At 45.8% G+C, this 22,386-nt stretch overlaps 2 protein-coding genes across 4 annotated transcripts in view; both read left to right on the top strand.

Moving 5' to 3' along the window:
- Positions 1-12,202, top strand: part of USP3 (ubiquitin specific peptidase 3) — a 99,084-nt gene extending 86,882 nt beyond the window's left edge. For 2 of the 3 annotated variants that reach the window (XM_065940240.1, XM_065940239.1), the window contains exons 12-15: positions 3,055-3,173; positions 4,367-4,480; positions 4,616-4,683; positions 8,630-12,202. In XM_065940240.1, coding sequence (XP_065796312.1) covers positions 3,055-3,173; positions 4,367-4,480; positions 4,616-4,683; positions 8,630-8,795 — 467 coding nt within the window. In that variant the 3' untranslated portion in view covers positions 8,796-12,202. The remainder of the gene's footprint in view (positions 1-3,054; positions 3,174-4,366; positions 4,481-4,615; positions 4,684-8,629) is intronic. The other variant, XR_010663893.1, reaches the window with a different exon arrangement.
- A 2,451-nt stretch (positions 12,203-14,653) lies between these two features.
- On the top strand, positions 14,654-19,555 carry FBXL22 (F-box and leucine rich repeat protein 22). Its single transcript, XM_065941002.1, has 2 exons — positions 14,654-15,107; positions 18,208-19,555. Exons 1-2 carry the CDS (start codon positions 14,773-14,775, stop codon positions 18,551-18,553), a joined length of 681 nt encoding a protein of 226 aa, XP_065797074.1. The 5' UTR covers positions 14,654-14,772; the 3' UTR covers positions 18,554-19,555.
- The last annotated feature ends 2,831 nt before the right edge of the window (positions 19,556-22,386 follow it).

The raw sequence follows: 22,386 nt of genomic DNA, 5'->3' as shown, positions 1-22,386 counted from the left end.
CAAAGCTACAGTCATCAAAACAGTATAGTATTCACACAAAAACAGACATATAGATCAATGGAACAGAATAGAGAACCCAGAAATAAATCATGTTTACATGGGTCAGTTAATTTATGACAACAGAGCCAAAAACACAATGGAGAAAGGACGGTCTCTTCAATAAATGGCGTTTGGAAAACTGGACAGTCATATGTAAAATAATGAAACTGGACCACTAATGTACACACCAGTTAACTCAAAATGGATTAAAGAATTGAACGTTAATACCTGAACCCTAAAATCCCTGGAAGAAAACACATGCAGTCAGTTCCTTGACATCAGACCTGGTGATGATATTTTGGATCTGACTTCAAAAGCAAAGGCAACAAAATGAAAAATAAACAAGTGGGACCACATTAATATAAAAAGCCTCTGTAAAGCAAAGGAAATCATCAACAAAATGAAAAGGCAACCTACTGAATTTGCATCATATATGATAAGGAGTTAATATCTAAAATATATTTTGAAAATTTTGCACAACTCTGTAGCAGAATAAAACCTGATTATAGTCAACCCTTGAACAATGAGGAGGTTAGTTCATATGTAATTTATAGTCAGCCCTTCATATACACAGTTCTTCTGCTTTATGGGTTCAGCCAACCACAGACCATATAGTATTGTAGCATTTGCTACTAAAAAGTATCTGCGTCTAAGTGGAGTCAGCTGTAAGAAATGAGCAGATCTAAGTAGACATTTTCCCAAAGACATACAGAGGGCCAACAGGTATATGAAAAGATGCTCAACATCATTAATGACCAGGGAAATAAAAATCAAGACCACAATGAAATACCACCTCACACCTATAAAAATGGCAGTCATCAAGAAGACAACTAACAAGTGTTGAGGAGGATGTGGAGAAAAGGGAACCCTCATTGTTAGTGGGATTATAAATTGGTGTAGCCACCACAGAAAACAGTATGGAGGTTCCTCAAAAAAATTACAAATAGAACTATCATATGATCTAGCAACTCCACTTCTGGGTATTTGTCCAAAGAAAACAAAAGCACTAATTTCAAAAGATACATGCACCTTCATGTTCATTGCAGCAGCATTTACAATAGCCAAGATACAGTGTCCAGTGATGGACGAATGGGTAAAGAAAATGTCACATGCACACACACTCTCATACTCACTCACATGCACAGTGGAATATAATTCTGTCATGAGAAAGAAATCTGGCCATTTGGGACAACACGGATGGATCTTGAGGGTGCTGTGCTACGTAAAGTAAGTCGGAGAAAAACAAATGCCATATGACTTCACTTAACGAAATTTTAAAAACAAAAATAAGTTCATAGATAAGGGTAACAGATGGGTTGGTGCCAGGGTTGGGGGTGGGGTCGGTAAAATGAGTAAAGGGAGTCAAAAAGTACAGTTTTGCACTTGTAAGTCATGGGGATGTAATGAATAGCATGCTAACTACAGTTAATTCTTTTTTGCATATTTGGAAGTCACTAAGAATAAATCTTATAAGCTCTCATCAGAAGAAACAAATTTGTAACTTACGGTGACTAATGGTAGCTAGATTTATTGTGATAATTTCACAATATATACAAATACTGAAACATTATATTATACACTCAAAGCTGATGTATGTTATGGTTTTAAAAAGTATGCCGAAAAAAAAAAGAAGCACATGGGGCCTCTGGACATGTGTTGGTCTGTGTAGAATCTGGCCCGCTCATAAACCCTGCTAGACCTTGCCCCACCAACTCCCCTGAAGGGGGTCGTCCTTACACTCTCCCTAATGCCCAGGTTGACTATGACCTGAAGACTCTCGAGTACAAGGCTGCCTTTCCTTATATGCTGTTTGTGCTTGCAACCCAACTAGCTTCTCAAACTAAGCATCATATTGTTTAAAGATGCATAAGGGCATTATATATGATCTAGAAAGACAAGCCAAGAAATGACTGAACAAAAGTCAGGATAGTGAGTTCTTCTGGGGTGCGGGGAGGGCTGCTTGGGAAGAGGCACCTAGGAAGCTCTGAACAGGGCTGGCCACCCTCTCCACAACTCTAGGGGATGCCATTCACATAAACTGGTTTCTCAAGTACTAGACAGTTCATATCCTTACCAGAGTGGTGGATACAAAAGCATTCATATTTTTCTCTAAAAAAATAGTATATTAATTCTCACAGGACAATGCATTCATTTCATATGGACTTCTGAATACATTACTAATTGTGCCAGGATTCAGCAAACTTTTTCTTTAAAGGGCCAGGTGGTAATTATTTTAGGCTTTTCAGCAAATAAAGTCTGTGTCACAGCTGCTCGGGTCTGCTGCTGTAGTGTAAAAGCAGCCAGGGAGTATATAAATGAGTAGGTGTGATTATATTCCAGGCTTTATTTATAAAATCAGGTGGCTGGATTTGGCTTGGGGCCAAAGTTTACTAAACCCCAGGTCACACAGTTAAATCTTTGAAAGGAAAAAATATACCTATGGTTCATCTCACAGGATTTTGAGTAGAGTGTGAAACACAGGATTCATTGGAGATATTGAAGGAAGGTCCAGTGATGCAGCCTTTTGTAATTTATGTTTATTTTTTAATAAGTTCTGACTGTGAAACATTTGATCTAAATTTGACTTTTTTATGAACTTGGGGTTCTGTCCTTTGTTATATAAGACATTGAGAGAAAACTGCTGTTTGAACCTTGATTTCATTGGGGAACCACTTTTGTCAGAATTATTCAGATTAATTATTTTACTAATTATAGTAAACCCAACTACAATAATATCATCTGTCATGAACTGATCATCACCAGATGTTAGACATGATGCCAAGCATATTATTACATGCTACTTCTCTTTCTCACAACAGTTCTTCAATGTAGACTTTTTCAGGGTCTCCATTTTGCAAGAGAAAAGCTGACTCGTCTAAGGTCACATAGCTAATAAAGCTGAGATCTGAATCTGAATTGTTCACTTTCAAAGTTCATAGTTTTTTTTTCCCTACAGTACACTTCCTCTATAAAAGGCATCCTCTTTTAATGCTGCCAAAATCAATTTGGTTTTAGATTGTCTTCGCAGTTTTACTGACTTAGAAGAACTTGATGAGACAGAGTTATATATGTGCCACAAGTGCAAGAAGAAACAAAAGTCCACTAAAAAGTTTTGGATTCAAAAACTACCCAAGGTAAGCATTGCATTTAAAATTATAATGCAGTTTTGAGGGGGAAATGATTGGTTGGAAGACAAATTATTTTTCTAACTTTATACTTATATAATCTGTTCTGCATTTGTCTCTAGGGTTTTCAGTAAAGCTAAGCCCTTTATGAATTCATAAGTAAATATGTCCTCATCACTATTTACAGAGCTTGACGGGTGGGGTTTCCCCACCACACCACCAACATGCAGTTCTCTGACACCATGGGCATCCTACATACAATTCAACTCCATTCTGACACTGTCTACTCAGAGAGAGCGTCAGATCCCACAGGGTAAAGGGGCTCAGTCCCACAAAATCGCCTTCCACATCAGACACCATCACAAGCCCAGGCTGTTACTTTGGGCTTAGGCTTCTGAAAGGACAACTACAAATTGAGGGTTCCTATGACTCCTTCCTTGGACTTCAGACACCAGTCACATGTCCCCATTGTTACTCCTACTTGTGACCGACTAGGTAGACATCAGAGGTCCCCATGACCCTTGTCCCTTCTTGGGTTCCATTAATTTGCTATAGCAGCTCACAGAACCCAGGAAACCTGTCTGCTCACCAGATTATCAATTCACAACAAAGGATGTTAAAGGATACAAATCAACAACCAGATGAAGAGGTACAAAGGGGAAAGTCCTGAACAAAGGAGTTTCTGTCCTCGTGGAGTTTGGGGCCTTGCATGGTGGCACATGGAAGAGCTCTGGTTCCCCAACTGGAAGTGCGCCAAACTTTGTCCTTTGGGCTTCATTACACAGACACGACTGATTAAATCAGTGGCCGTTGCTGATGGTTCAACCTCCAATCCCTCTCCCGTCTTGGGGGTCAGGGAGGTAGGACTGAAAGTTTTAACTCAATTTCTTGATTGGTTCTCTTGGCAACAAGCCCCCATACCTCACTAACATAACAAAAGATCACTCTGTGTGGTTCTCTTAGGAAATTTCAAGGCTTTTAGGATCTTGTGTCAGGAAAGGAGACAAAACTAAACACATTATTATAAATCACAGTACCATAAAAAGTTATTCATGGAAGAAACCAATATCAAGAATCAAAAGAAAAACTGATAGACTGCCTAAAATATTATCTAAGAGACATTAGTACCATCAAGTAGTTAATTTTGATTGAAAGGTGAATTAGGTGCTTGTTTATAATTTTTATCTTTATCTCTCATCCAGGTGCTGTGCTTACATTTGAAAAGATTTCATTGGACAGCATATTTAAGAAACAAAGTTGACACATACGTAGAATTTCCCCTGCGAGGCCTAGACATGAAATGCTACTTACTAGAGGTAACGTAATTACATTTGTTAGTAAAATTAAGTCTTCACAGAGAGAGGGTGGAGGTCGTTGAGGTAGGGAGATGCTGATGTCATTGACCACTGCTCCTAACTCAGTCCTGGGATGCCTTCTCCCCTGATCTGTAGCCCGAGAACAGTGGCCCAGAGAACTGCCTGTACGACCTCGCTGCTGTGGTGGTGCACCATGGCTCTGGGTGAGTACGCCAGCGGGCTCTCTTGGGGCTGGGAATAGGGCAGTAAAGACCTGCAAGTTTGTACCGCTCTCAGTAACTCTGTCCCAGCTCCCTCTACAACAGTTCAGATTCATTCACTAAAATGGACGGGAATGAACAAATTTAATTCAGAGGCCCACTATATCTATTACTGTGGGTAAGAATCCCACAAAGAAATGGAATAGCCCTCATAGTCAACAAAAGAGTCCAAGATGCAGTACTTGGGTGAATCTCAAAAATGACAGAATGATCTTGGTTTGTTTCCAAGGCAAACCATTCAAATCACAGTAATCCAAGTCTATGTCCCAACCACTAATGCTGGAAAAGATGAAGTTGAATGGTTCTCTGAAGACGTATAAGACCTTCTAGAACTAACACCAAAAGAAGATGTCCTTTTTATCATAGGGGACTGGAATGCAAAAGTAGAAAGTCAAGAAATACCAGGAGTAACAGGTTTGGCTCTGGAGTTCAAAATGAACCAGAACAAAGGCTAACAGTTTTGTCAAGAGAACGTTCTGGTTCTCTTTTTGGAAGAGGCAAACATCCTCTTCCAACAACACAAGAGAAGACTTTACACATGGACATCACCAGATGGTCAGTCCTGAAATCAGATTGATAATATTTTTTGGAGCTGAAGACAGAGAAGCTCTAAACAGTCAGCAAAAACAAGATTGAGAGCTGACTGTGGCTCAGATCATGAGCTTCGTATTGCATAATTCAGAGTTAAACTGAAATAAGTAGGGAGAACTACTAGGCCATTCAGGTATGACCTAAATCAAATCCCTTGCAGTGGAAGTGACAAATAGATTCAAGGGATTAGATCCGGATGACAGAGTGCCTAAAGAACTATCATCGTAGGAGGCAGTGATCAAAACCTTCTGCAAGAAAAAGAAACGCAACAGGGCAAAATGGTTGTCTGAGGAAGCCTTACAAATAGCTGAGAAAGGAAGAGAGGCAAAAGGCAAAGGAGAAAGAGAAAGATATACCTATCTGAATGTAGAATTCCAAAGAATAGCAAGGAGACAGAAGAAAGCCTTCATATGTGAGCAATGCAAAGAAATAGAGGAGAACAATAGAATGGGAAAGACTAGAGATTTCTTCAAGAAAATTAGAAATACCAAGGGAATATTTCATGCAAAGAAGGGCATAATAAAGGACAGAAATGGTATAGACCTAACAGAAGCAGAAGATCATAAGAAGAGGTGGCAAGAATACCCAAAAGAACTGTACAAAAAAGGTATTAATGACCTGGACAACCACAATGGTGTGATCACTTACCTAGAGCCAGGCATCCTAGAGTGTGAAGTCAAGTGGGCCTTAGGAAGCATTACTAAGAACAAAGCTAGTGGAGATGATGGAATTCCAGCTGAGCTATTTCAAATCCTAAAAGATGATTCTCTGAAAGTGCTGCACTCAGTATGGCAGCAAATTTGGAAAACTCAGCAGTGGTCACAGGACTGGAAAAGGTCAGTTTTCATTCTAATCCCTAAGAAAGGCAATGCCAAAGAATGCACAAACTACCGCACAATTGTGCTCATTTCACATGGTAGGATAATGCTCAAAATCCTTCAAGCTAAGCTTCAACAATACTTGAACCAAGACTATCCAGATGTACAAGCTGGATTTGGAAAAGGCAGGGGAACCAAAGATCAAATTGACATCTGTTGGATCATAGAGAAAGCAAGAGAATTCCAGAAAAACATCTCCTGCTGCTTCATTGACTACATTAAAACCTTTGACTGTGTGGATCACAACAAACTGCGGAGAATTCTTAAAGAGATGGGAATACTAGACCACCTTACCTGCCTCCTGAGAAACCTATATGCAGGTCAAGAAGCAACAGAACTGTATATGGAAAAACTGACTGGTTCAGAATTGGGAAAGGAGGACATCAAGGCTGGTATGTTGTCACCCTGTTTATTTAACTTGTATGCAGAGTACATCATGCAAAATATCAGGCTGGATGAAGCTCAGCCTGGAATCAAGATTGCCTGGAGAAATAACAACAACATTTGTTGCATAACAACAAATGGTGGTATGCAAATGATACCACCATTATGGCAGAAAATGAAAAGGAACTAAAGCGCCTCTTGAAGGTGAAAGAGGAGAGGGAAAAAGCTGGCTTAAAACTCAACATTCAAAAAATGAAGATCATGGCATCCTGTCCCATCACTTTATGGCAGATAGATGGGGAGAAAATGGAAACAGTGACAGACTTTATTTTCTGTCTCAATGAAATTTAAAGATGCTTGCTCCTTGGAAGAAAAGCTGTGATCAACCTAGACAGTGTATTAAAAAGCAGAGATGTCGCTTTGCCAACAAAGGTCTGTATAGTCAAAGCTATGGTTTTCCCAGTAGTCATGTACAGATGTGAAAGTTGGGCCCTAGATAAGGCAGAGCACCAAAGAATTGATGCTTTTGAACTGTGGTGCTTGAGAAGACTCTTGGGAGTCTCTTGGACAGCAGGGAAATCAAAGCAGTCAATCCTAAAGGAAATAAACCCCAAATATTCACAGGAATGACTGATGGCTGAAGCTGAAACTCCCAATACTTTGGCCACCTGATGCAAAGAACTGACTCACTGGAAAAGACTCTGATGCTGGGAAAAATTGAGGACAAGAGGAGAAGGGGGCAACAGAGGATGAGATGGTCAGATGGCATCACTGACTTAATGGATGTGAGTTTGAGCAAACTCCAGGAGATAGTGAAGGATAGGGAAGCCTGGCGTGCTGCAGTTCATGGGGTTGCAAAGAGTTGGACACGACTGAGTGACTGGTAGAAATTTCCTTCAGTCTTGGTGGCAAAGAGTATTCCTGAAATATGTTGCAAAGCATGAAGAGAAGGCACACGAAAGGAAAATGGAGAAAGGTTCATTTGAGTCCAGCATTCACAACTAGTCTGTTGTCCACAAAATCCTGAGTAGTCATTACTCCAAAAGACTGCTGATTTCCTTGGCCAATTGATATTTAAATGGAGGGAAACAGGTATTATTTAGAATAAACTTCATGTTCTCTGCTTTACAGATACATTTCTTATTTTGTCACATAACATTCTTGATTACTTTTTTCCCTTGAAAACCTGTATTAGGGGTATATTCCTTCCTTTTCCTGGTCTGCTTGAGGATGTTAGTTTTACCTTCAGACCTGTCAAGCAACTATCCATGTTGAAAATCCTCTTCCCTCTGAACTTTGTAGACATTGCTCTTTTGATTTCACCATTCATAGTTATAAATGATAAGTCCACTACACATCTGATTCTCATTTGCTTGTTTTTTCTTTGGACTTAAGAAATTACTTGAGATGTATTTGTTTGGTAGTTGACAGGGATACTCTTAGTCTAGTGTCTTTAGCTCATGAAATGTTGTGTTTTTCTAGCAGTTTGTGAAGGTCTTTATTCTGTCTACAGGCTTTCTCCTACCCAGGAGGACTGAGTCTGGGGCTCCATGTGTGAGTGGGTGGGTCATGCTGAGAAAGAAAATCCTTTGATGGTCAAACTAGGAGAGAAAGTGCTTCCCTGGAGGCAGATTTCTGTTCTGTGCTCAGGTTTCTTCTAAGACTGATGGGAAATCTGGTCCTAAGTTTTCCCTGTTTCCACAGGCCGTGACCTCTGCTTGTTAGGCTCCTTTGATGTTTAGTTTCTCTGTTAATCCAGTGCCATGTAAAGCTCTGTGTTCCTGAAAATCTTCAGTTTCTGCTCAGTCCATGGCACGCTTCCCTGTTCTCCAGTGTGACTATATTCCTTGTCATTTCGATGGGTTTCAAGAAGATAAACGTGAGCTTAATCACCTGTCTTAAATTACAAATCTCTAGAATTTATTCCATACAGTAATTATTAAAATTTATTGTCCTTCTAATAATTTATATGGTTGCACAGATTCTTGTGTGACTTCTGTAGTCTTTTTCTTTGATCATTTGACCTTTCTTCACAGGGTCGGTTCTGGACATTACACAGCATACGCAACTCACGAAGGTCGCTGGTTCCATTTCAATGACAGCACTGTAACTCTGACTGAGGAAGACACCGTGGTGAAGGCCAAGGCCTACATCCTTTTTTATGTGGAGCGCCAGGCCAAAGCTGGATCGGACAAACTTTAATACCTCCTCCAAATCATTATTCGTCAACTATACCGGACAGACATTTCCAATTTCCCATAAATACTTGATCCAAGATTTAATTTCATTATGCACTTTTCAGTTTCCTATATTGGGTTTAGTTTTATTTTGTCAATGGTAGTGACTTATTGAACATGGGCACCAACTAATTTTTTTTTTTTTTTAGTTCTACCAGAAAACCTCAGCAGATATTTTGATTTGCTGCTTTAGTTGTAATAATTCAGTTTTTATATGTAGTTTCAAGAACTTAGTTCTATTTGACTTTTTTATATTAATGTTCAGTTCTCACTTTGAGGCACATTTACATCAATGTTTTGTTACTCTCGTATGCTGAAAGCGAGAGGTGTTCCCCATTGTGAAGAGTGATGTAACCACCTGCTGCCTTCTCACTGATCCAACGGAGATCAGGTTGGCTCTAAACCAAGTATCATGTGTGCACGTAAATTTATGGCTCACGAGAGTTCAGTGACTGCTCAGTAATCATTCTTTCTGCTTGTAAAAGAGAAAAGGAAGGGCGTCATTAAACAGACCAGGTGACTGCTGCTCTTGGCATCTCTCAAAGGTGCTGTTTATCAGCACTAACTAAATAAATCGGTTGACTCAGTTGTACCTACACTGCAAATTCAAGAATTATTTTATTTTTATTTTTTTGGTTTGGGGGCACTTTCATAGATGAGATAGGGGTACTGAACAGTCCAAATAAGACCAAATACACTTAAAAGTGTTTCAAAAGTTCTGTGACTCAGCTACATGTTATCCAAGTGTTATTTATCCAGTGTGCAGAAACTGTAGTGTCATGTTTGCCTTTTTGAGTCAGCACCTCATTCCCCCATTGGTTGTAGCACTGGGATTAACTGCATGTCCACTCTGGTCTTACTTACTTGGCCACTAGAGGTTGAGATGCTACCTCCCAAAGTTGATTCTGACCATCACCTGAACTTGTGGTAACACTGTGGAGTCCACAAGAGGAAACTAAAGTCTTTAACAGCTCTCACTGGCCTATCCTCATAGCAGAGCAATTGAAAATACTTTCACTTTGAATAAATAGAGTTTTTATTGTTTAGGTTAGCAGTCTTTTAAAATTGTTTTCAAGAAAAGTAGGCACCAGCACTGCTTAGCTTTAATTCAAATTGAAATCTGGAACCAGAATCCCATCTAATGACGCTTCCTGTGCCTTCCAGAAGTGTTTTCAAGCCAGCCTGCTGATCTTGGGGTGCTGGTGCCCAACGTCCAAATTAGTGAGAGGAGGAGGGAGCTCCAGCTGGGCCTGTGGGATAGGACCATGCACATCTTCATGTTCGCTCCTTGTTCCAGTCGGTATTTTCCTCCCGTCCCAATTCTTTACAAGTTGTTACGGGGAGGGGGGGGCGGGGAGGGGGGCAGAATGTAGTTAGTTTATGTTAAGCCAGCCAATCAGACGTTCTCATATTATTTTTTTCTGTTTAAAAAAAAATGGTCCAGATTTTAAGTATATGGATGTAAAAGAAAGTTGGGTGGCCCTCCTCCTGGCCTGGATGTTGGAAGCTGCAGGAAAAGAGCTGCTCCGTCCCCACTTCAATATTAGCTGGAAAAATCCCGCATTTTCTCAGAGCAGAACACACCTGTTCAACAGTTTAAAATAACTAGGAGCAAATTATGTCTAAACGTCTACTGTCCAATACAGTGGTCACTGGCCACGTATAGTTAGTTAAGTGTTGATTTTCATTAAAAACATATTGAAAACTCAGTTCTTCAGTCACACTGGTCATGGTTCAAGTTCTCAGCAGCCAATCATGGCCCAGGACCAGCTAGGGCTGGACAGTTCCACCTGTCTGCAGCGCTCTCCAGACAGTGCTGTGCTACAGTTTCACTCCAGAGAAGGAAGCTTTGCCATCATGTATAGATCTTACAGCTTAGAAACAGAGAGCCCAGAAGATAAAATTAAGAGGAAAACATGTATTTAAAAGTTTACAATGTTAAATTACATACGCCGAGCCACAACTTTTTGAACTACAAAAATGACAGTTTCACATAATTTGATCTACTGTATCAGTACATTAACATCACATGACATTGAACTAGAAATGTGCATCTCCTCTGACCTCGCTCCTATGAATCCAGTCTCTTTTGCTTAGAAGATACACAGCTGTAACTTCTAACATTTGCACTTAGATCACTAGTCTCTGCGTGGGCAGCAGTTGTAACTCCAAGAAAGCCTTGGGCTTGATGGAGGAAAATGGCCTTTCTACCAAATGGAACTTACAACAGACTAGACTACTTTGTTGGGGAAAGTTGTCCTCATACAGGCAACACTGTTGGCTTAAGAGATGAACACACCTCCTCTCTTGAATTTTGCAGTGTTTTTCTTTCTTCATTTTACTAAAGCAGACATGCCTGAAGGACACCATGAAGATTCTCTGGAAAAGCGACTGGACCCATGTGAACTGTGCACTTAAACACCAGTGATGTAAATGTGCCTATTTGTATTTTGAAAATTTAACTGTGCAGCCTTACCACGCCTATTTCAAAAGCTGACCTTCATCCTCTTCAGGGCTGTTCCCTGGTGCCGTGTCGTCTGGAGCACGTGTGTGGCTTCCCACTCAGAGAGCAGTGCTGAGGCAGGGCCTCGCGCTGAGTCACAGGGCTCCTCGGAACAAAACTTTCTCAGAAGTCCTCCCACACAGGTGGGTGATAGAAACAGTTTGTGGCAACACAAATCTCTCTCCATGGTGGAGAAAACCTTTGCTTATCCACTGTATTCTACTCAGTGTCTAGTGATGACAAATGTAATAGAATTAAACCAGTAAAGTGTATGGGCCCTGGTTAAGTGTTAAATGTGTATCTCACCTGTGGAACCTACTCAGCAGCTTGGTTTCTAGGGTTGGGGACATATTTATTTCTTAAAGCCAAACCTCTCCTTCATTGGTTTAGTGTGTGTACATATGTCTATTTAGATACACTTATCCCACTTTCACCTCTACCATCCCCTGAACTCTCTCACGTTCCCTTTGTAGCTGAAGTGGCCTCTTCCTGTGAGCCCTGGAGAAGCTCCTGAGCAAAGTCTGTTTCTGCAGCCAGGAACAGATAAGAGGGAACCAGAGCGTGGCCGCAGGAGGGTGCCCACAGCGCAGGAAGGAGTGGGAGTGGGTGGCGGTGTGCTGTAGTCCAAGGTCTGTGCGTCACCTCGCTGGGTGAGGACCTTCCCCCTCAGGTCTGACTGCGACGGACTTCAGACTGCCCTCTGCGAGTGTTGGTTGTGTGAGAGGTAATCATTTCCACTGAAACCTAATCTGTATGATGCTGAGAGGATTACTTGTGCAAGTGACTGATTTAAGTTGTAATCACAGCCTTTTGCTGCTTCACCAACCTGAACTGTTTTATGGAAAGTATCATTAAAGATCTGGTCTCTTCCCTTTTGACTATTATTTCCGAACCTCTTTCAGTGGAGCAAAGTGAAGTGATGATGTACTTGCTCAAGCCAAGGGCCTTTGGAATGAGTCAACAGGTAGTAGGTTTCTACGAACCCCTCACCACCTGGCGCTGCTGTGCACTTGGGCCCAGACAGAAGGACCTGGAGGGCAAGGTTGGTGGCAGACCAGGCCGTCCAGTGGCGCATCAGGTCCCAAGGGAGTTCACCCGCACTGTGTGACTTTGTCCTGTCCTTCATTGTGACACTGATTTTATAAGAATGAGGTCTGCTTGCCTCCGTCAGAGCCAGACTACCCTGAGGAACCAGGTTTGGGGCTCTGACCAAAGGATCAAACAGGGAAACAAGCGCCACTGTTAAAGAGTAAATACCTGCTTTACAGTAAGCTCCTGTAAAAACCACCCTGTGTCCACACCCATTGTTTTTCTGTGTTACTCATTTGCCTGTTTCTATCAGTTTTCTAAAGCTGAAGACAGAGACGCCTGCAGCCCAAATGGTTTTGCCTCCAGTTCTCAAATCACACGTTTCCTTCTGGCAGCCATGCTGGTCAGAGGCTATGGAGGAGTCGAGCTTCATGGGGCAGAAAGGGAGGAGCTTGGAGGAATAGCTGTCGGAACACCCAGCTGAGAGCCACATTCCTCCCTGCAGGCAGGCATGCCTGTGGACCCACCCTATATCCCGGGGTGCCTCCTACCACCCCATGTGAGGAGCAGCGAAGTGGCCCAGCTCTGCCCATATTTGCTGCTCAAGCAGAGCTGTGGACGTGCAGCTTGGGAGACACAACGAACAAAATGACTCTCCCCTGTAGCTGGCAGGCTTACACTACTCTGCCTTTAAGAAGGTGAAAGAACCAACTACTTCCAGGGATCAGCCCTCTAAAAAGTGTTGGTTTGGAAAGGATTCAGGAGGGAAATCCTAAAGGCTTTCCAGTAAACCCACCTGTAGTGCAGCAGTACCTTTTGAATAAGTTTAACTAGAGCCCAAAAAGGGACTCTGGCTGTCAGCGTCATTTGAACAACTGAAATGCTTAGTGTGAAATATGAGCAGTTCTTAGTAACCCTTTCCTTGAGAAATACATCTTGCTTTTGGCTGTTTCTTGATGTGTGCTGTTTTTAAGAAAAGTCATGCTTTCCACTTGACCTTGGCAGTGGTGGGGTAAGCCGGGCACAGGGGACCACTGAGACTGGCTCCTAAAAGCAAGGGAGCTGGCCACAATGGCTACTTTCTCCCTTAGGCTGCATTCTGCTTTCACAGGCAAAGCTGCACCAGGTCTGACCAGCCGCAGTTCCAGAAGAGGATCCTGGCATATGTGCTTCATCCACACAAGTGGAAACAGTATTCCCATTCCTTCCCATTCTAATTATGTGGGAAAAAGAACAATAGTAACCACTGAGGTGGTGTTTCCTGGTCTAGCAGAGAAAAAAATGGTTCTCACTACTGCAGCCCCCAAACCAAGCAAGACATAGGAGACACAGACCTAGGAGTTCACAGGAGGGGAAATACAGCAGGGTTGGTGAAGGACTGGGAGTGAGGCGGTACTAGAAAATGAGCCCACAAATTAAGGAATCTCAGTTTTGTGTTAGGAAGGGAGAACTCATGAATAAAACCTCCAGCAATTTACTGAGCAGCTTAACTGCCAGGAACTAAATTACACACATTCACAAGGAGGATGTGAGGCTGACTTACAGGGCAAGAGTGAAATACTTCAACTTATAATTGCTTCAAGTAGTTTTGTGTTAAGAGTTACTTCATCCATCCTGGCACTTTGGGAAATATAGATTAGATACAGCAGGACACATAATTGGAAAAATGTAAAGCCAAGTAAACAAGTTTACACACATACACACAGAAGAACCTTGGAGAGACAGAAGCTACTTAACATAAATCTTTTATGAAAAAGCTCAGGGTAAAAACAAGGCAACTGGGAAATCCCTCTGCCTGGAGGGGAGCAGCAGGATTTGATGGTAGTTCAGCCTAGGCTGGAAACCATCACTATGGAACAAAATAACACAGAAAAGGGGCATCGACCATGGCTTCTGCTTACACCTCCAAGCATAAAACCACAAGCTTTAGCTTTTTATAGACAGCAGGCTTCTTCCTATTGAAAGTAGAGACAAAGACTCATATTGATGTCCCAGGAAATAAAACCAGATACTATTAACAATTAAAGTCCCTCCCAGTGAGTAGAGATTGCAAGCCCGGACAAAGATAGTCTAGCCAGTACCTCGAATGAAAATGCCAAAAGAGCTCTCTGCCTAACACCATTGTCAGCTAAAAGGAAAGAAATCCCCTTTAAGTAGGCTATTGAACTTCAACATGCTGATTTTCTGCCAGGGTTTTCAATTCCTCTAAACATAAGCCGAGCCACAGACTACTGCACGTATGTCTGGGTCTGGGCTTCCCTCCTCCTCAGAGCGCCAGCACCAGTTGTTGGCCAAAAATAAACACCATTCTTCAACCATATATGTCCACCAGCCCAGAGCTGGGGAGGAGCAGCTGGAGGTAGGTCAGGTCCCTGGGCTCCAGCCACACTCGGTGTGGCCACTGTGGACCATGCACATCACCCAGCTCAATCGGGAGTGCCTGCTGCACCTCTTCTCCTTCCTGGACAAGGACAGCAGGAAGAACCTTGCCAGGACCTGCCCCCAGCTCCAGGACGTGTTTGAGGACCCTGCACTCTGGCCCCTGCTGCACTTCCGTTCCCTCGCAGAACTCAAGAAGGACAACTTCCTCCTGAGCCCGGCGCTCCGGAGCCTCTCCATCTGCTGGCACTCCAGCCGCGTGCAGGTGTGCAGCATCGAGGACTGGCTCAAGAGCGCCCTCCAGAGGAGCATCTGCAGCCGGCACGAAAGCCTCGTCAACGACTTCCTCCTCCGGGTGTGTGACAGGTAGGCCGCCGCCTGAGCTGCGCCGGCCTCCAGGGCTCTGGGAGGCCCCTGGGGGTCTGGGAAGAGCAAATGACGAGACCAAGACGGCTCTGCGTCGGGCAGCCTCAGACTAGGCCCAAGGGAGACCCCCCAGGCCCACCCACCGCGCAGTCTCCACAGGATGGAGAGAATTCTGGGGGGAAAGGGCGCCAATCCTCCCCTTAGCCTCACAGGTCCTGGAGCTGCTTCAGCAGAGAGGAAGGACTAGGCTTCAGCCTGTCCCTCTGCTTCTGGCAGCTGTCCTCCCTGGCAGCCATGAAGGGCTGGGTGGGTCCAGCTGGGCCTTCATTTGCAGTGTCAGGTCCCAGGAAAAGGTTTCAAGATTCAGCAATCCGCTCGCCCCCTTGACTCTGCTCCTGGCAAGCAAACCCCAAGACCTGTTAAGTGCAGCTGAAGGAGGGTTAGGCTGCTCGGCTCTGGGTTAGATGAACCAATCCAGACTCCAGCAGGGGTGCAGACAATGGTTTCCTTATGAGAAACTTACTAATCTTCAGAGTACCTGAAGTTACTGCGAGGATCAGTACGCTGAAGGGAAGAGTGTTTTAGCCCAAGTTTTCAAATGAGCAAACCCAAAAGTCTGACAGGTTGTGATTTGTGCCACAGTCTAGGATTCCCAGATTTTAGCAAATAAAGATTCAAGAGGCCCAGATAAATCTGAACTTCAGATGGACGGAATAATTTTTGGCACAAGTATGTCCTAAATACATCCTGTCGACCCCATGGTGGCTGAGCCACGGGCGAGACTCCCTTCACTGTCACAGCCTCCTGCCCAGAGCAGTCCACGAAAGAAGAGTCTTCCTCAGCCAGGCTCTCACTGAGCCTTTACCAGCCCTGCCCTGCCTTTGAGGAAATGATCCCCTTGTTCACTAACAAACTAGGTTCAGTCTGCTTGTTGCCACCCAGGTTTAACAGCTGCTGTATTCTGGCAGCCTAACAAGGAACAGAAGCAAATAGTGTAGTGGCCCCTCCTTTCTTTCTTTCTTTTTTTTTTTTTTAAGGCCATAGAAGAAAATAGAAGATGGATTTGGGGTTGGCCCTAATGAGACCATGCCATTTTGATGGGTTTAACAAGACCCAGTATAACAGACAGGGAAGTGAAACGTACAGGGTAAAAAGCCTGCCCTAGATTTCTTCCATTCTTCTTAGAAGCAGGTAAAACCCCCCAAACCAGCAAGGTGTGGACTGCACCTGTCCAGGCACAAGTGTCAGAAAAAAGCAAAGGGCTTGGGGGGTGAGTCCCCCAGTACTGCTACTGTCTGACATTGTGACCCCCAGCCCAAATATTTAAATTAACTCAACTTCATTTCTTCCCCTGTGGACTGGGATACACTGTCTTATCTCACAGGCTAATTTCAGATTAAATGACACAGTAGCACTGGCACACAGTAGGTATTGATGCCTGTGCACCAAACCTAGATCTGGCAATCACCTGGGGACAGCTGAGGATGGCTGGTAGGGAGTCCATGGTTTCTTTTGCTGGTTTCTTCCTGCCTCAGGATTATTCTAAAGGTTCTCAAGAGGAAGGAATCATGTTAACAGCCTTGGGGCTTAAATGCCTACCTAATCCTCACCACCACCCTGAAGGTAACAGTTTCTCTCCCACTTGACAGATGAAGAGGTGGTGCAGCAAGGTTCAGATATGTCCTGGGTTAGACAGCAAATAAGTCACAGGCAAATCACTTGAGCTCCCCGAGCCAGTTTCCTCATTCAAGAAACTGGGGGTGGAAGGCGGATAAGAAGACTAAGGAAGATGTCTTAGAAACTTGGAAAGATGGGGTGTTCTTGGTTTATGGATGCAGCCATGTCCAGTTCCTTCCTTCCTTCCTTCCTAAAGCAAATGGAGCTGAGCTGGCTCAGTCAGGGGCAGCCCAGGGGCATTGATGGAGGCGGATGGGGAAAGGGAAACCCTTTGTGGCCTGACTCCAGCTTCCTCTGGCTATAGGAAGCCAAGGCCTGCACCCATGAGACAGGTTCTTGACTGGAAGCAGTGTGGTCCTGCCTGCTCCCAGGAAACATGGCTTAGAAGCGCCTACAAAAGGCCCTGCACAGGCTCCAGACACTTCAATAATTTAGTCCTCAGGACAACCACACTGGTGGGCATTATTCTCTCCCAGCCAACCTCAAACATACATACCAGGTAATGAATGACAATCAAGGTCATGGCACAAAGAAACCACGTCCAACTGTGCTCAAGATCTTTTTCCCAAGCAGTTGCTGGCAAGGTTGGTGCAGAGAGACACCTCCCTCCCCCCATGCTTTCTGGACAAGCTACCTGTGTCCCTGACTGTACCCACAACAGGCCTGGGTCTAGCTACTTGTGGATCTTGACTTCTGGCAGGCTGGCATCCCGGTGGAGTTGCAGTAACTGCCTCCATCAACTCAGCTGAAACCAGGGCTCTAGAACTTGGAACCAATACTCAGAGGGGGCCCCGATGGCCAAGAGTTGAAATGGGGCCTGATTCTAAGACACTTTACGGAAAACCCTCTCTGCACTGTCCTGCCACGATCACCAGGGCCTCAGCTTGAAGCTAGACTTGAGCTGTCACCATGCACCGCTTTTCTCACCCTCCTAGAAACCAGCATCGCACAGCAGGACGGGGGTTTGGGCTCCTGGGCTAAAAGCCCACTCACAGCCAAGTATGGTGAGGTGGAGTAGCAGAAGAGCAAGGGAAGCGGGCCCCAGTTCAGATCTGGGCCTTGTCACAGCGGGCAGCTTCCCAAAGAGAAACTCACTAGGTCCGATGAAAGTGAAGGTGGCTCAACAGGATCCAACTCTTTGAAACCCCATGGACTATACAGTCTATGGAATTCTCCAGGCCAGAATACTGGAGGGGGTAGTCTTTCCCTTCTCCGGGGGATCTTCCCAACCCAGGGATCGAACCCAGATCTCCCTCATTGCAGGCGGATTCTTTACCAGCTAAGCCACAAGAGCTAGGACCGGTACTCCTCTCTAAGATGCGGTCTCCCAGAGTTGGCACTGGGACCAAAAAGCCAGGGAGCTAGGGGGCGTGACCGGGGGCGGTCGCACGCTAGCACGCTAACCGCATCCTCCTCTCCGCAGGTGCCCCAACCTGGCAACCGTCACCCTGTCTGGCTGCGGCCACGTCACCGACGACTGCCTGGCGCGTCTGCTGGTTTCCTGCCCGCGCCTGCGCGCGCTGCACCTGGAGAACTGCGCGCGCGTCACCAACCGCACGCTGACGGCCGTGGCGGCGCACGGGCGCGCGCTGCAGACGCTGCACGTGGACTTCTGCCGCAACGTGAGCGCGGCCGGCCTGAGGCGTCTGCGCGCCGCGTGCCCGCGCTTGACGCTGCGCGCCGAGCACAGCGCAGCCATGATCCCGGACCAGCTCCCGCGCGGCCCGCACGCGCCCGGCACCGCCCTCCGCAAGTTGCTTCTGCGCTAGGCGGGCAGCACACCGGCCCCAGGTCTCCGGAGGAAGGAGCTACTTGTGTTGAACGCCAGCTCCTAGACAACCGCAACATCCTCAGCCAAGACTCGGATACGAGTGCCTAACCCATATTACGATTTTATACATCGGCTGAGTGCGAGATTTGATGGCCGGATGCTTGGAAAACACTCGATTGTTTCTCGCTAAACACCAGCACACTTTTCTGTTTCCCCTGCGCACCGGGTTCTCCACTTGGGCTCTATCTCATCCTTCGCGGCTGAGACTGCAGCTGCGGGGAGGGGAGGTGGTGGGGGTGTCCTAAATCACCCCCCCCCCCGTGGGGAAGTGTGGCTACCCGGAGCTCCCCAGAGCTGTGTGAGGGACAGCCCTCTCCCCAACCCCTCCTTGCTGCGCCAGAGGGAGGAGGGGTAGAACCCTGAGCCCGACAGAGCCGTGGCTTTGCTCCGTGCCAACCCCCAACTCGGCTTTGAGCGATTCTAGGAAATTCTCGTTGATGTGATTCTTTCATAAACTGCAGCTATGCTTGTTTTCTACCGTTTTCCCATCCATCATAAACGAAGAAAATCATTTGACAGTCCCAAAGTAAAGACAAACACAAAAGCAGCAGCCCTGGTTAAATCTTTGGTTGACGAAACCATTAAAAGCCAATGCAAAGTTAAGTTTTTACCTGCTAGATTTGAACGTTGGGCCAACGCCTTGAGTTCAATTTCATAGCTTTAGTCACTGCTGTCCCACCTTCAGCCACCAAAGCAGAGGCTCTCAGTCAGCAGTCATCCTGCAGCCTCCTGGTTCCAGGTACAGCGGGAAAATTTTGGGTAAGGGGGGAAGGCAGGGAGAATGGTGAAGTGGTGGGTGATGCTCACTCTGGCTACTCCCATCACCAGCTGAAATCAAGGCCCTTGACCCACCTGAGACCAGGTGTTTCTTCTTTGTGAAAGGGGCTCTTGATGCCTACTCACTGGTGTTGGGCTGTACCCCATAGGCCTACAAAGCCTGCACTTGCCCAGCTTTAATTCTGAGAAAGAGCCCCGAGTCAGTAACAGACATCAGTGGTTTAATGGATGGAGGAAACTTACATGTCTGAAGCAATGTCCTGGAGTGACACCCCACTCTGTGCAGCAGGCAGGACACTGTGGCAGTCTTTGCTTGGGAGAGGGGAGGGGAGACGACCAGTTATAGGGGAACTGATGTCAGGTGGGCTCATTCGTTACCAAGGAAACCAATGGGGGCATGCCCCTCAGGGACCCTTTGATATGAACAATCATCAGCTGGGGCCTGGGGCAAGGATCTAGGAAGATCGTTCCTTGTGTGTGTAGGGTTTAGGTGAAACAGGTACTAGTCAGGCAGGGGACTTACAGAGAACAGCTATCTTGAGGGGCCTGACCAAACATATGGGTTCCTTATTCATTGCCCAGATATTGGGGAAACAGCAAGGAAAAAAAAGACATTCTGTTCTCATGGATCTTATGTTCTAGTGGGGGAAGAAACAGTGTACCAGTCAGTGTATAAGAAGATAAGTACTGGGGAAGAGGGGAAGGTATAGGGTAAAAGAAATTTGGGGACTGCTGGGACTTCTGACAGAGGCCAGGAAAGGAAAAGCAACTTAAAAGAGGTTGACAAATGTAAGCCCCCTTGAGAAGGAGGCATCTGAGAAATAAAGTGGAGGGGTGCAGCATCTGGAGGAAACTATTCCACAGAGGGAAGAGCCACCAGCACAAAGGCTAGGAACATGGCTGGTATGTTGCGGCTGAACAGAGTGAGGTGAGAAGACAAGGTGAGCAGAAGAGGTAATTAGAAAAATGAGGGATAAAGGAGGCCTCAGTGGTTATTATGAGGATGAAACGAGAGCTGGAGATCCCCACACTCAGGCTACCCCCAGCAGGCGCCAGGGCCCCAAGATGATGATGGTGAAGGCCCAGAGGTGCTGAAACTTTTAGGCAGAGTCTGTGGGCAGACAGACAGCATCCCACCTTGCCTAAACACCTCCAGGGACTGCTGAAGGCCTTAGTTGCTGCCCCTGGGCCCCTGGTTGAACCAGCACTTAGCCCAGAAATAAAATCCCGTTTCATCCCCCTGTAGAAAAAGCCAGCCTTGCCAAGCCACCAGCTGCAGTGGAATGGGAGGCCCACCACTACGCAGGCTTCCTCTGGGTGATTTTCTAGTTTACCCACCATTGCTGTGAAACTGGAGAGAGGCTTTTTAAAGGAAATTAATTTTTCGGCCACTACTGAAAACAATGTTGAAAGCAAGTTCAGGCTTCCAGGGAGTTAAATGTTTGTTTACAAGGAAACCACTTAAACCCCATAGATTTGCTTTCATCATCTCTGATAAGCCCCAGTTCCCAGAGGTCCCATTTGCCCTGAGTTGGTGGTTTAGTCTGGGGAACAACGGGATCCTGGTTTCTAGCACTCCTCTGCCCAAGCACAGGTCAGCCCTCTCCAGACCTCAGTGCTCTTACCCGTGTATTGGGACAGCGAGAAAATCTTGCTTTGCAAAGTTCTTTTCAGAATCATGGGACTGTATTTGTAAAGCAAACAAAGGTTATTGTAAGTTCAGTTGGAATGTCAGTAACCTGGAATGAAAAGTAACCGTGAGGCTCCTTTTCCCACAGAAGCTCTTTTATAATGAGGGTTCGGTTCCCTTTGATGCCTACTAAACCCCCATATACCAAGACTAGTACACAGAACTGAAGCTGTGCTGACACTTGTGTCCAGCATTGTTCCTAGGGCTCCAGTTAGGCCCTGCCCCCTGCATGGGAGCTTTGGGTCTCTGAGCCCAGGCCCATCTGAGATGCTTCCAGAAGGCAGGCACTGACTGTCCACCCTGCCTTCTAACAGTCACTGTTCACAGCAAAGGCAGTGGACAGAACACAGTGCCCTGCTTAATCTAAACAGAGCTTTCACAGTCTTTCCTCAGATTTGCATATACCGGGGGGCACTGTATGCTTAATTAACCCACCAACTCATTCATCTCACAATCATTTACTGGGTACTGGCCCTGGGCTGGGCTAGGCCCTACTTCAAGGGAGTCAGTCTAGTCAGAAGACGTGCTGCTGGGTTGGGCGGGAGTTTTGAGTTCTCTCCCAGCTCTGCCATCTGTAACTTCTGACAAGTTATCCTTCTCTGAACCTCCATTTCTCTATTTGTAAAATAGGACCAGTTCACTTTCGGTGACACTGTGACGAGATTAGGTCTAACTGTGTAGTGCCTGGAAGGGGGAGGGCAGGGAGACGCGGCCTCACATCCATGGTGGGGTTGTGCCTGGCAGAACCCACGAGGCCCAGGCACTGGGAAGCAGCAACACATGTTCAGACAGGCCCGTTAAGCCAGACCTGGGAATGACTCCAGTTCCCGTAAGGTTGATATCTGCAGGCACAGCTCAGAAAAGACAGGAAGCCCAGTGCATCTCCAGAGGATGAGCTGGGGCAGATGTGAGCCTGACCCGGAGCCACTTGGAAATGGCCTGGGGGTTACCTGGGCCCTCAGAGCCTCCATTAGAACAGACCACAGGCTTTGCCCAGGTCCTGAACGCTAACTCTTTTCACTTTCAGTTTTGGCCAAGGCAGCCAAAGTGAAAGCTAGGGGGAGGGTGCAGAACCTCAGCACCAGGGCGGAACAGTGCCCCCCTTGTGGGGGGCTGACCCCAGTCACCACATCGTACTGGCTGGTCCGGGACCCTCAGTGCAAACAGAGACTGGGGCCATATCTCGGAAGTCAGGGGCTCCTGAATGCTCCCTAGGAAGCAGAACCTGCTTGGGGGATGCTGCCTTCCAAGGCTTGTCTTAAGGGACACACCGGCCTGTTTCGGCACAGGCTCAGCACCTGCAC

Source organism: Muntiacus reevesi, chromosome 7, assembly GCF_963930625.1.
Source record: "Muntiacus reevesi chromosome 7, mMunRee1.1, whole genome shotgun sequence".
Taxonomy (NCBI): Eukaryota; Metazoa; Chordata; class Mammalia; order Artiodactyla; family Cervidae; genus Muntiacus; species Muntiacus reevesi.
The sequence above is the reverse complement of the archived record's forward strand: the minus strand, read 5'-3'. Positions and strand labels throughout refer to the sequence as shown.

What these genes read in the sequence shown, in the direction of transcription:
- FBXL22 (XM_065941002.1), top strand. Translation starts at nt 14,773, where the DNA reads ATGCACATCACCCAGCTCAATCGGGAGTGCCTGCTGCACCTCTTCTCC. An exon ending in CTCCTCCGGGTGTGTGACAG is followed by an intron (nt 15,108 to 18,207) that starts GTAGGCCGCCGC and finishes TCCTCTCCGCAG; the next exon opens with GTGCCCCAACCTGGCAACCG.